We start from the raw sequence: 15,408 nt of genomic DNA on the forward strand, positions 1-15,408 counted from the left end.
ACCAGCCTAACTCGACTGAACCTTGATGATAACCAGTTAACTAATCTCTCAGCTGACATATTCGTGGGACTTGGTAATCTGCGGTACTTGGATCTTGACCAGAACCAGTTAACGGACCTACCAGCTGACATATTTGTGGGACTTGTTAATCTGCAGTACTTGTCTCTTTACCAGAACCAGTTAACTAACCTACCAGCTGGCACATTTGTGGGACTTGGTAATCTGTGGACCTTGTGGCTTAACCAGAACCAGTTAACTAACCTACCAGCTGGCACATTTGTGGGACTTGGTAATCTGCAGTACTTGTGGCTTAGCCAGAACCAGATAACTAGTCTCTCAGCTGACATATTTGTGGGACTTGGTAATCTGCGGACCTTGACTCTTTACCAGAACCAGATAACTAACCTACCAGCTGACATATTTGTGGGACTTGGTAATCTGCAGTACTTGCGTCTTGACCATAACCAGTTAACTAGCCTACCAGCTAACATATTTGTGGGACTTGGTAATTTGCAGTGGTTGCTTCTTTACCAGAACCAGTTAACTAACCTACCAGCTGACATATTTGTGGGACTTGGTAAGCTAGAGAGGCTTGACCTTAGCAGGAATAGCATCCGCAGTATCGAGGCAGGCCTGTTCAATGACACAACACAGCTTCACACTCTAGATCTTGAGTACAACAGCATCAGCACCATTGCAGCCAACGCATATGACATACTGGCCTCTATTTTAACCGTCGACATTAGCAACAACCCCTGGCAGTGTGACAGTAGAATGGCTCCCTTTAAGCAGAGGATGACCGGGTCCTACCCATTTGAGAGCAAGATAATATGTGCTGGACCTGGTAACCTCACAGGGCAATACTTACGGGATGTAAATCCTGAAGACCTGATCTGCGAAGAGACCACACCAGTCTACTTCACTTTGAGCACAAAACGCATTGTTGCCTCTACTCATAACCTGTCTACAATCAGCAGTTCTTCTACTTTTCATCATTCAGCAAAGTCAACACCAAAGGCACAAACACTGTCCCCAACAGACAGCAACACACCCACTGCTGACCGTAACCCAGGCTGGTCTACAGCCAGAACTGACTCAAGACCCCCTTTTGCCTTTCAGTCCACGATAACAGAAATCATTTCTGGCCCTACTGGGGGTGGCATTGTCCTGTCTGTGCCCCTTGTTGCTACTGTGTGTGTTTTTCTTGGACTGTTCATTATTTCCACTATTGCCTTGACAGTATGGTGCATGTATAAGAGGAGAGAAAGGGATCCTAATTCTGTGCAAAATTCTAGCAACTCAAACCCGGCAGGCACATCCAGTGGTCGTGACCAGATAAGGCAGCCTGCAGGCATTAACAGTCAAATGTTGCATCACGGTACAGAGGACAGCCAACATATCTATAACGTTCCAACTGATGATGTTGATACAGAGTACAACACAATAAGCGAAATCAACCAATCAGAAGGTCCACACCAAGGTGCAGGCAACATGCAGAGTCTTGAAATGCAAAATCTTGGCAGCTTTAACAATGGTTATGAGGTTCCATCTTCCTCCCTGTGCTCTGACAATGGAGCTGATCTACAAGCTAGAGAAGGCCCACAGTCCCACCAATATGAGAACAGCCAGGTGATAGCAGCAGCTGCTAAAGATGCTGCAGCTGATCCACAGGTTAACGTGTATCAGAACGATGATGAGCCAGTTGATAACCAATCACAGGATAGTCCAAACCACTATGAACCCCTGAGGAACCCCAGCAGTCAGCAGCAGCACACCTACATACCCCTGCTGCCTCATGATTCACAACACCATTAGACGACACCTAACCATTGCAGATAAAGAGGTTTTCTTATCACAAATCAATGATACACCCACATTTAGAGTGAGGGGCACCATATATTTACCACTCAATGGTGGTAGAGAAAGAAAAAAGTTTACAAAGGGTAACAAGAAAAGAGTATGCGGGCTTCAGAAATTGTCATACCAGGACAGGTTTAGGGTCCTCAAGCTAACATACACTATATAAAGGATTGCGTGGCATGGAGATCTGATAAACACTTATAAGTTTATTCATGGTCATTTTGATGATAGAAATAACATATTTCAAGAAAAAAAAAAAAAAACTTCGACACTATGAGGATACACTTGTAAGAATAACTAAAACTACTGCCGGAGACAACAAGAAATATTATTATCAAATAACCATATTCTATATTCTACTCTGGAAAGAATATTCCACTCTATTCTATAGAGGTGAGGAACAATCCTTTTCAAAATCGAACCCTTTTCCTGTATATTATGTCTTCATATGTATAGCAACAGCAAAAGTGTTACAAACTTCTGTGTGGAATTTGTAACAAATAATTTGTGTTTTTAATAGTTTTTAGCAAAGCAGTACTTACACATGTTAGGGTGACAGAACTATTTACTGTGTACACTTTTTTGATATCATATGTACTAGAATTCATGGTTGAAACATTTATCAAAATTTACTTCTTAGTTTCAATGTAACTATAAGTTGTACATATGTTTTTGTATAGAATTGGCGACTTCAATGTTTATCATGGTTAACCTTTGACCGAGTGGGCTACATACTTCAATTAGATTACACAGTCATTATATTATGAAAACCTAGTTTAAACTACATGTATATTTCTGGTGAAGGGCCAAGTTGCTTGGATGATAAAATTATAGCTGACAGTAATGTGAAATCAACTCCTTATAATATGAGACAAAGGACTGGCATCTTGCAATGTACCAGAAAAACAAAAAGGCAAATGTACAGCAGTTTCACAAGTACTACTTATACATCATATGCTCAACACACTGAGCGTGTTTGCTTTATACGTTTGTGAATATTAGTCATCAAGGAAATTGAAGAATAAAATCTTGATTCAATCTCTACCACTAGACTGCAATATGAAAATCTCAGACGTTTCAGATGCCAATCCAACATCATTCATCAGTGATTCAAAAAAAACGTTAAGAAAAAAAATGAAAATATCAATTTTGAATCACTGATGAAAGATGTTGGAATGACATCTGAAATGTCTGCCATTTTCACGTTGTAAACCAGTGTTATAGATTGAATCAAGATTTTATTCATGTTTGCTTTAGTTTGTATCATTTTCTGTATCTCTGTGGGCAGCCGACACCTGGTCACCTTTGCTACCCTATGTTATGTACGGGTGTCACAGTTTTAATAAATGATAAATACTGAGGGAAACTCAACTGTGTTGGCCAAGTGGTCTCAAGGAGTGCCTGTGGAGTTGGTGTGTTACTGAACACCATCTAACACCCATCCAAAACACGCCATTCCTTGGTACTGACACCATCCACACAGATAAACACACTTATCCTTGGTGCTGAATGCCATCCATACACCTGCCCCTGGTGCTGACACAATCCACACACCCAAACACACGCCATTCCTTGGTGCTGAACACCACTCACACAGGTAAACACACTTGTCCTTGGTGCTGAATGCCATACATACACCAAAACATACCTGTCCCTGATGCTGAACACTATCCAGATATCCAAACATACCTGTCCCTGGTGCTGAATACCATCCATACACCCAAACACACATGTCCCTGGTGCTGAACACCATCCACACACCCAAACACACCCAGATTACGTTTAAGAGATATGTCTGGTAATGTTTCATTCTACTTTGATTACCATAATTTGTGATTTTGGAACTGTGCTTTAAAGGCAGACTAAACTTAATTTCGTAAAGCATACTGCATTATGTTAGATATACCACTAAGACCAGTTCTGACTTGTTTTACACTAGTCCATCATAGATTAGCTATAGCGTTTTTACAAAATTTGAAATTCGCGGCCTGGTGACATAATACTCAACCAGTCCAAAGACCGTGACGTCAGAATCCGACTCGGCCCCAGAATCTATTCTATAGAACACGCATCGATTGTAACAGTTTCTTTGAACCGGCTCTCCTGTAAACACGCCATCTAGAGCCTTTTTTAGAACCTTTGTGTCACAAATTAAAGACGTTGTGCGGGTGTACGGATTTTCTGCCCCAAGCGTTTTTCCTCCAACGCGAGTTCGTCGTGCGAAGAGTGGGGAGGGGGGCATCCGTCATGCCTTCCTGCGTAGTTTGCCGCAGCTCGGCCCAAAAGGGCAAGGTGTTCTATAGAATAGATTCTGGGGCCGAGTCGGATTCTGACGTCACGGTCTCGTTGAGTATTACGGGCACTAGGCCGTGAATTTCAAATTTTGTAAAAACGCTAATACAGATACACTTATATCCACACAATAATTAGGAAACATTCCACAGACCCCAATGGGCAAAAACAAATCAAGAAAAGGTTTGACACAGCTGATTTTAAAGCCCTGGTCGCAGGACTTTGACAGTGTATAACTATAAAGAATCCCGTCCAAGACAACCATGTTAACTTTTAAAGAAACATTTCTCAGTAAGCAAGGAACATGTAAGCCCTGACAAAAGTTTTGACACTGTACATCACAAAAAAACACATTATGTACAGACGACTGGCACACGTATACCACAGGTATCACCTGTGGGCATGTAAGACATTAGGCAGTGTTGACCGAACCCAACATCTATAATTGACCTCAGGTAGTCCAACCACTTCAGCGCTGAGTTGAAGGACACACTTAACACAAACTCTACAAGACTTTAAGGAGTTTGCGGACTGAAGACAACTTCTTTTTGTTCTAAGGTTAGTCAATCAACTTTTCCTTAGACCCTACATGATACCTGATGTGTTTTTTGTCCACGACAGTTGAATAGTTGGAAGAATTGTCGGATCTAAAGGTTGGCTCATACGACATAACAAAATGGCGACGAGGAAATGTCAAACAGGAACGCTGTCAGAAGGCACTTGGTTGGCACACCGTCACCTTTTTTTCTGATACAAGCCATTTTTACTTGAGGTTAAAGTCTCAGGAACTCGCCACCATTTCCATGTCTTCTTAAGAAACTCGTCGGCGTTAATAAGAAGGAGAATTCAAGCTTTCAAACATACATGTACTTCTGTCAACATGTTTGTTCCTTCTGTTATGTCTTGACAAAATGGTGACGAGGAAATGTCAGACAGGAACACTGTCAGAAGGCACTCGATTGGCACAGTCAGCCAACTTCTGTTATCAGCTTTTTTTATAAGTTTAAAACCTCAGAAGCTTTTCAGGATATCCACTACAGGGATAAAGTGTTAAATTCCCAGTAATTATATTTTCTTCTGTTGTTCTTTTATTAGAGAGTCACAAATACCTGTAAGAAATAAGCAAACAAACATCCACATACACACAGATGCACACACACATACACACACACACACACACATACACGCAAACACACATACACACACACTCACACACACAGGCATATAGTTACATTAGACATTCACAGTTAGACAAACACGGATAAACACACCCAGACGTACACACACATGCATCCAGACATACACACCAACTTAAGTAGACACTCACACAGACACTCTGACAGCTAGACACAAACACATACCCATGCAAACAGTAAAGTGCACACATTATACTACAGGGCATGAAATACATAATTATCATTCTGAAACCTCCAGTTTGGAAAAAAAAAAGATTGCAGGAAAATTTCAAAGTATTGCAGTACTGTTGCAATTCTGAAGGAACAACTCATTATGTTCAGACGGCCGGAGCTTGTAACTACCACAGGTATCACCTGTGGGCATGTAGCTATATAGGACAATAGACTGTAGTGTCCGCTAAACCTAATGCTTATGATTGACCTCAGGTAGTCCACCCACCTCAGCGCTGAGGTGAAGGACACTTAAGACAGACTCCCCGAGACTTTAAGGAGTTTGCGGACTCCCAGAGAAGTGTGCGAATTGAAAAGAGCTTCTTTTCGTGCTAAGGTTAGTCAATCGACTTCTTCTCTGACCCTACGTGATACCTGATGTATTTCTTTTGACCATGAGAGGTAAAAAAATGCGTAACGACTGTGTTTGGTTCCTACATGACAAAATGGTGACGAGGAAATGTCAAAAAGGAACGCAGTCACTGTGACAGTATTAAAGGAGGTTGGCACACAGTCACCTTCTGATAGTAGCCTTTTTACTGAAGTCAAAAAGGAAGTTTCCAGGATTTCCACTAATCTTACTCTTACGACACTCATGCAAGGATGATAGAGAGGATATTTCAAGGTTTAGAATATACTTAAAAGTATAAATTGACAAGGTCGAAACAGAAATAATATATTGTAATTATAGTATATTGTGTATTAGTTATGGGAGATCCTAGAATCTTAAGTTTCCATTTTCATGTCTCTAAGTTTCCCCAGAACTGCATACCAAGATGTTCTCAGATATCCTACTAAATAAAGTTTGATAAACCATGAATGATATACTCAATGACATTATATAGAATTGCAGACAGACTTACACACCTTTGTTTTACTTTTGCAGACAAAATTTCCTTGTCAGTCCACCGAAATATCTGTGCCTTGCAGTCCTTTATACAAGGATCGAAGCAGGATCATTTCTAATGATCTGTCAAGGTGAGTTTATTTTTAAGTCCAACTCTCAGATTTCTCATGGATATTTGGTGAAGGCCCCTGCCTTGTAAACAGTTCTTGTCTTGACATTGTCCAGATTTTCATAAGATTATACCCAGACTGGTTTTGTTTACATGCATAGTAGGAATCGCGAATGGGCTTATTGCATGCTTGCTTCGATATACTTACACTAAAAACATCTGGGGTTTTCCCGACTTATCCCGACACTGGGATCCTGACCGTGGAGATTAGAGAGGTTAAGATGAAAATGCACGAATCTAAGATTTTCTCACATGATTCGTCACCAAAGTTATCGAAAGTGCTGTAAACCCCCAAGACAAGTCGAACCCAGAAGTCTGTGCGAGGCGGTCTACTGTTGTATGTCAGCTCATTTACAGCTCCGTTAGTTTGCTACACCGTAGTTGAGAAATCCCGAGCCTGATTCTATTAATTTTCATTCTGAAAAATTGCAAGTCTAATTTTTCTTCTGCGATCTTTATAAACTTTCTGCAAATTGCAGACTGCAGACGGGTATTTCGAATGCTGACTATCAATGCGTCAGACCTTCTATGCTATGCTGGCACCAACACAGTCCTATAGATGGCCAGGCATCCTAATATAATGCGATCCAATTTTGTGGTAAGGGGGAAAGGAGGCATTTGAGGTGTTTTGTTCACAGCGGTGTGATTATATTGCAGTGTAGAGGTCACTGCGTAACCTAAAACCTTTGCATATATTTCTTGATCAGAACACAACAGTGTATATCAGTGATTTGAGAATTTGGGCCAGTGAAATGTTGGTTCGGGCCACTGGGAAAGCCAATTCTTACAATGAGCGTTCATGATTATCGTCTCTTTCAGGCTTCTTGGCATGTAAATATCTTTGGTGAGAGTTATTCAATTAGATGTTGGCCATGCAAATTAGGGTTTAATCAATAATTAACTTTATTGCAAGTTCATGCCCGAAGGCTAATTGCAGACAAACAAGTACATGGAAATACATGGGAATCGACATAGTTATCTAGTTTACTGTGAAAGTTCTATGTTAACTAAGGTTGACTATGGTTGGGTTTGACTTCTTTTTTGAAGGCAGTGGCTATATCATGTTATATGGCAGTGAAGTTTGGGGCAAGGACCATTTGAATGACAGGTGTCCGATTGAAACTATTCAGAACTGTTTCTGCAAAAATATTCTTGGAGTGCACAGAAATTCCAGTAACATAGCAAATAAAGCAGAGCTTGGAGTGTTTCTGGTAGATTTAGATAATTCCACGTGGGTTCGAATCTCGGTTGGGATCACTTGTTACACTACTCTAGTCTATTGGACTAGAGTCGATAGAAAGAGTGGTTTCATTTAAATACCTAGGGCTTATTCTTGATGATAAATTGTTATGTGGAATGAACATGTTGACAAACTCTGCTCAAAGGTAACCCAACGAGTAGGTTTACTCAGCCGTCTTAGACCTTGCTTCACTGTAAATATAGCTGACATGTTGTATAAAGCAATGGTACTCCCCCTTCTGGATTACTGTGACACCGTGTGGGACAGCTGCGGAGTGGGGAGACAACAACAACTCCAAGTGCTACAGAACCGGGCTGCCAGGGTAGTTCTGCAACTGAACCTACAGTCCAGCAGTGTCCTCGACCTTCATGAGAAGCTCAGCTGGCAGTATCTCGCAGGGAGAAGGCGGGATCATGTGTGCATTATGGTTTACAAGTGTATAAATGGGCTAGCACCAACATACCTATCATCCACCTTCTCTCACAACCACAACTTACACAATTACCAAACCAGACAGACATCACTCCTATACAAACCCTTTTTCAAGACCACAACAGGACAGCGTACATTTGCCTACAGAGGTGCTAAACACTTTAATTCACTACCAGCCTACATTAAGCAAGTTCCAAGCCTGAATACATTTAAGTCAGCTTTGAAAGACCTAACATAGTCTCAGTACTGAGTAGTGACCTCTGACCTCCTAACTGTTGACCTTGGTTTGGATTGTGATTTTGAGTTATCTGTCTTTCATGTTTCAGTTGTACCCATATGTTCCGACGTGTATGTCTACTTTTCTCTCTGTAAGTTGTTTTTTATTTTCCATGTACAGTCAAACCTGTCTATAGCGGTCACTCAAGGGACTGGCCAAAACTGGCCGCTAAGAACAGGTGGCCGCTATGGAGAAAATGTCGATTAATTGACCACGAGTGACACATGTTTTCAGTACCCACTGAGATACATTTATTCACCGTACAGTACACATGTAAACAGGTAATGCACATTTTAGAAGTTCGATTGTTGTTCTTTTACTCCTAGTTAGTTAAGAACAAAATACATGTTGCTCAGTTGTCACTTACTGTTCGTTTTCGACCGTTTTCAAACATAAAATCGTGGCGACAATTTTCCTTAGTCCCTTGTTGTGGCTTGTGTTGATCAGCATCTACCATTATGCTAATAGGGTACTCAGAAGAAAGTCGCTCTTTTGAGGGCTTTTTGTCTTTTCAGAAAATTGCAACAGCCCAAATTTTACATCATAGTAATATTTATCCACATTCAATTTCAAGCTTTTGGTTAAGTATTTATCCTCAGTGATACTTTGCAGCTAAATAAATTTAGTATATTTTACCTCCGTAACAGTGGTGTCTTCCGTTGACCTTTATGCTGCAACCTATCCAGTTTGCATGTTTGTATCAGCGCCATTTTGAAAATTGCGCCAAACACGTTTTGAGCACAATTTGAATGAACTTCCCCGGTGAAAACGGAAGTTGGGCCGGCATTCAAACATTTCACGAACTTGCCACATCAGGTACATGTGTGGGTTGTATTTTCCAAAAGGCTGCCGTAATATTTGTCCAGTCGACATGCACAGAAATGGTCAATTTTACCACGATGTACAAACGCAAGCCATAAGAAGAAAACTATACTTGACTTCGCGTCAAACCATGGATTTTCTAACAAAGATAGAACATTCTGGTTTTCTTTGTTATGATCCTATCCAGTTGAGGCCACATAAATTTGATAACTGCGTGAAAAAATGAAGATTTTGAACCCGGCGTGCGGTGGCGATGCGGCTTCTACCGGCGCGCCGTGACCGTTATCGGCAGTGTTACTGTACTCGCGGGACCGAAAATCGTCTGGCCGCGACCGCGTTGGACAGGTGGCCGCTATAGCCTAATTCTTAATGCTTATGTCAATGGGAAAAATCCAAGGGACCGACAAAAAGTGACCACTATGGGCAGGTGGCCGCTATGCAAAGGTGACCGCTAATACAGGTTTGACTGTATGTATATGTGAAACTGGGCCCTATCGAAAACCAGTGTATTGGCACTGAATAGGCTACCCAGGTGTTTCAAAATAAACAAACAAACAAACAAACAAACAAACTCCCCCTTTTCTTTCGAGTCTCCGAGTACGATATTCCTTGTGTGATCTGATCGTTACTCACAGGGCCGGCGTGGGAACCAGTGAAACAAATCAAAGGAGCGAGTAGGAACAAGTGATTCCAACCGAGATTTGAACTACGCCGAAACCGGCAGCCCAGATCACAGGCACGCACGACTAGGCTAAAAGGTCGCGACCAGTTAGACTGGTCAGTTGGAGGCGCTTGAACCCCCACTGTTACACTACTCCCATAATGAATGATTTCCATGCTAATGTATCTAATCTCTGTTCTAGGAAGGCTACACCCCAGTATGTCCAACAAAGCGAGGAGGATGCTGGTTCTTCTGCTGATCATCCTGAAGGAAGCTGGACCGACCGCAGCCTGCAGCAGCAGCTGTTCATCAGTCTGTGACTGCAAAAGGAGAGGCCTCACCAGCGTTCCTCGGGACCTGCCTACAACCATCACTCAGCTTACATTGGATGGCAATGACATCACAAACATAGATCAGTCTGATTTCTCAAGGTATGGGAGTTTGACAAGATTAGATCTTCGTTCCAATCAGATCTCCGTGATCCATAACAAGACATTCCACATCTTAACCAGCCTAACTCACCTGTACCTTTATGATAACCAGTTAACTAGTCTCTCAGCTGACATGTTTGTGGGACTTGGTAATCTGCGGAACTTGTATCTTGGTCTAAACCATATACGTCTCGCGGCTGGCACATTTGTGGGACTTGGTAATCTGCAGAGCTTGTCTCTTTCCAATAACCAGATAACTAACCTACCAGCTGACATATTTGTGGGACTTGGTAATCTGCAGTGGTTGCATCTTAACCAGAACCAGTTAACTAGTCTCCCAGCTGACATATTTGTGGGACTTGGTAATCTGCTGTACTTGTATCTTCACCGGAACCAGTTAACTAACCTACCAGCAGACATATTTGTGGGACTTGGTAATCTGTGGTACTTGTCTCTTCGGGTTAATCAGCTAGCTAGTCTCTCAGCTGACACATTTGAGGGACTTGGTAATCTGCAGATCTTGTTCCTTCACCAGAACCAGTTAATTAACCTACCAGCTGACTTATTTGTGGGACTTGGTAACCTAGAGAGGCTTGACCTTAGCAGGAATAGCATCCGCAGTATTGAGGCAGGCATGTTTAATGACACAACACAGCTTCACACTCTAGATCTTGAGTACAACAGCATCAGCACCATTGCAGCCAACATATATGACATACTGGCCTCTATTTCAACCGTCGACATTAGCAACAACCCCTGGCAGTGTGACTGTAGGATCGCCCCCTTTAAGCAGAGGATGAATGGGTCCTACCCATTTGAGAACCAGATAATATGTGCTGGACCCGGTAACCTAACAGGGCAATACTTACGGGATGTAAATCCTGAAGACCTGATCTGTGAAGAGACAACAGCTGTCTACTCGATGTTGAGCACAAAACACATTGTTGACTCTACTCTTAGCTTGGCTACAGTCAGGAGTTCTCCTTTTCATCAGTCAGCAAAGTCAACATCAAAGGCACAAACATCATCCCCAACACCCAGTAACGCACCCACTGCTGACTCTAACCCAGGCTGGTCTACAGCCAGTACTGCCCCTCTGTTTGATCCTTCCATCAAGTCAACATCTTCCCAAACATCTGAGACAGCAAACCCTTCTGACACCAGCCCTACCAGGTCTACAGTCAGTACTGACTCCCCTTTTGGTTTTCAGTCAACTATGACAGACAGCAATACTGATGACCCTACTGGGGATGGCATCTTCTTGTCCGTCCCTTTTGTTGCTACCCTGTGTGTTTTTCTTGGATTGTTCATTATTTCCGCTATTGCCTTGACAGTATGGTGCATGTATAAGAGGAGAGAAAGGGATCCTAATTCTGTACAAAATGTTAGCAACTCAAACCCGGCAGGCACATCCAGTGGTCATGACCAGATAAGGCAGCCTGCAGGCATTAACAGTCAAATGTTGCATCACGGTACAGAGGACAGCCAACATATCTATAATGTCCCAACTGATGATGTTGATACAGAGTACAACACAATAAGCGAAATCAACCAATCAGAAGGTCCACACCAAGGTGCAGGCAACATGCAGAGTCTTGAAATGCAAAATCTTGGCAGCTTTAACAATGGTTATGAGGTTCCATCTCCCTCCCTGTGCTCTGACAATGGAGCTGATCCACAAGCTAGAGAAGGCCCACAGTCCCACCAATATGAGAACAGCCAGGTGATAGCAGCAGCTGCTAAAGATGCTGCAGCTGATCCACAGGTTAACTTGTATCAGAACGATGATGAGCCAGTTGATAACCAATCACAGGATAGTCCAAACCACTATGAACCCCTGAGGAACCCCAGCAGTCAGCAGCAGCACACCTACACATCCCTGCTGCCTCATGATTTACAACACCATTAGACAACACCTAACCATCGCAGATAAAGAGGTTTTCTTATCACAAATCAATGATATACCCACATAGTTACCACTCAATGGTGCTAGAGAAAGAAAAAAGTTTACAAGGGGTAAGAAGAAAAGAGTATGCGGGCTTAAGAAATTGTCATACCAGGACAGGCTTAGGGCCCTCAAGCTAACATATACAAGATTGCGTGGCATGGAGATCTGAAAAACACTTATATGTATATTCATGGTCATTTTGATGATAGAAATAACATATTTCAAGCAAAAAAAAACAAAAAAAACTTTGACACTGAGGATACACATGTAAGAATATCAAAAACTACTATCAGAGGTAATAAGAAATATTATTACGTTGACGATATTCTATATTCTACTGTCTTAAGAATATTCCACTTTATTCTATAAAGGTGTAGTACAATCCTTTTCAAAATCTAACCCCTTTCCTGTATATTATGTCTCCATATGTACAGCAAAAATGCTTCTGTGTGAAATTTGTAACAAATAATTTGTAGTTTTTATAGTTTTCAGCAAACTTAGTACTTACCACATATTAGGGTGACAGGACTAGTTACATTACTGTGTGCACTTTTTTAATATATGTACTAGAATGCAAGATTGAAAGATTCACTTTGCTGAAATTAACTTCTTAGTTACTATTTGACTGTAACTTGTACATATAGTCCTGTATAGAATTTATAACTTCAATGTAATCATGGGTAACATTTGACCTAGTGAGTAAAATCACAAATGTATGAAAACCTAGATCGAAACTACGTGTATATTCCTGGTGAAAGAACTTTCTTTTTTTGACGTAAATCATAGCTGAAAGTTATGTAAAGAACTCATTTGAAATTGGCTTAACTTACCCTGGAGAAAGGACTGATGTTTTGCAATGTACAAAAAAGAGCAGCAGTAAGAAACTGTGTATCTTACATAGAGGAACTCTGTGTTGGCTTTAGATAGTTTTCATTAAACTTAACATTTAGTATGTATTAGGGTGACAGAACTAGTTTATTTACTGTTGATACTTTGAATAATTGATAACTACGTAATAACGGGTAGCTTTTGAACCAGTAAGTTAAATTACATACTTAAATTACATACAACATCATGCAAAGCTAAAGCAAAGTGAGATCATTTGCTTGGTAGATAATGTCTAACAGCAATGTAAAACAACTAGATTTTGAAATTGGCTCCTATACTGGACACAGCACTGACGGCTTGCAAGTTTTGACAAAACTGTAACACAAGACCGGAAATTCAATGCACTTTCACAAGTGCAACTTGCTTATGCTGTACTTACTGAGTATGTTTGTTTGAGCTGTATCTCTGTGGGAAGCCTCAAGACTTGCTGCCTGGCTGACCCATGTACATTGTATTGTACTGTCAGATTTTCAATAAATGCTAAATACTGAGGGAAACTCAACCCCGTTGGCCAAGTGGTCCCAATCTCTGTGTGCCTGTGGGGCTAGTGTGTTACTCTATGATTGAGGTTGGACACCATCCAAACACACAAACCGACCTGTCCCTGGTGCTGAACACCATCCAAACACACAAACACACCTGTCCCTGGTGCGCAGCAACATACACTCACAGGTAAATCCAACTATCCTTGGTGCTGAACACCATCCACACACAGGTAAACATATCTGTCCTTGGTGCTAAACACCATCCACACACACAAACACACCTGTCCCTGGTGCTGAACACTATCCAAACACACAAACACGCCTGTCCCTGGTGCTGAACACTGTCCAAACACCCAAACAAACCTATCCTTGGTGCTGAATACCATCCAAACACTCGAAGACACCTGTCCTTGGTGCTGAACACCTTACACGCACAGGTTCATATATCTGTCCCTGGTGCTGAATACCAACTACACACAGGTAAATGTTTTTTCCTTGTTGCTGAACATCATCCATGTATACAGGCAAACACGATTATGCCAATGGAGGAGCTGATTGGGCCAGCACAAAGGGCAATTGTAAGATTTCCTCATCAATTTACCATATTGGGTCATGTTCAGCAAAAACAGATTTACTATGTCAATTATCACCTCAGCTACCTACATGGCTGTAAAAAACATCATAAGCATAGAGAATTAATACTGACACGCATGACTATAAACGTTTGTTGGTGTGAAGACTTTCAAGATCAAGCAGTGTTTGTAATTTGAATGTTGCACTTATTTTAAATGCCTTTTTGTGTCAGAGGGGAGAGTCAAAACACTTTTTGTCAAACAAAATAGAGAAATATATTTGTACTTTGTTCAGGGTTTTTTTGACTCAGGTTTTTGGCTTTCAGTTTTTTTGGACTCAGTTCTTGGATGTTATAAAGGTTCGAATCAGGTCCAGCAAACCGGTATCCACCCATTGCCAGCACAAAGGGCAATTGTAAGATTTCCTGATCAATTTACCATATTGGGTCATGTTCAGCATAAACAGCCATTTATCATGTCAATTATCACCTCAGCTACCTACATGGCTGCAACATCATAATTCATCAATCCTTTGTGGTGTTCATCTCTTACAAAATTTCCTTCAAAAAGGCCCACTGCAGTTTTAAAAAGCTGCTAGGGGGCCAAATTCAATACCAATTCTTCACATTTTTTCACAGAACAAGAGCTACATGTATCTGCTACATAAAAATCATGACTATAGAATGTTTAGGAAACAGAATTTGTGTACCTCAAATCAATCATCAATTATCTTAAGATTGGCTGGAACAATTACTTTCAATTTTTCAGAATCAAAAGGGTCCACGTAACAATTAGTAACAACAAAAGCGCGAATTTAGACTAATGTGTTCTTTAATAGCTTTCTAGACAGAATCCAACACACTGAAACTCAAGCAGAAGAAAACTGTCACTCATCATGTGACACACAAATATCAGTAGTTCATTCCCCAAGGCTAAGTGACGTCAACGTGCTATCATAACCCAGGTGATTGGTACAAGCTTATGACAATAATTTTTTTTAGCATCAACGTTTCTGACGTTTTACAGTTGTTTTTTTAAAAAACTGTGTACCTACACAATAATTAGGAAACTTTCCACA

The 15,408-nt window shown here is 41.2% G+C and overlaps 2 protein-coding genes across 2 annotated transcripts in view; one reads left to right on the forward strand and one right to left on the reverse strand.

The window, feature by feature from the left end:
* The window catches only part of LOC136444784 (protein wntless homolog), an 87,043-nt gene that overhangs the window by 42,354 nt on the left and 29,281 nt on the right, over window positions 1–15,408 (reverse strand). The window lies entirely within an intron of this gene.
* Window positions 10,571–12,347, forward strand: LOC136444990 (leucine-rich repeat transmembrane neuronal protein 2-like). The gene has a single exon (XM_066442821.1). It carries the CDS (start codon window positions 10,571–10,573, stop codon window positions 12,344–12,346), a length of 1,776 nt encoding a protein of 591 aa, XP_066298918.1. The 3' UTR covers window position 12,347.

This window comes from Branchiostoma lanceolatum, chromosome 11 (genome assembly GCF_035083965.1).
Source record: "Branchiostoma lanceolatum isolate klBraLanc5 chromosome 11, klBraLanc5.hap2, whole genome shotgun sequence".
NCBI lineage: Eukaryota > Metazoa > Chordata > Leptocardii > Amphioxiformes > Branchiostomatidae > Branchiostoma > Branchiostoma lanceolatum.

Coding starts and splice junctions, on each gene's coding strand:
- LOC136444990 (XM_066442821.1), top strand. CDS start 10,571: ATGTTTGTGGGACTTGGTAATCTGCGGAACTTGTATCTTGGTCTAAAC.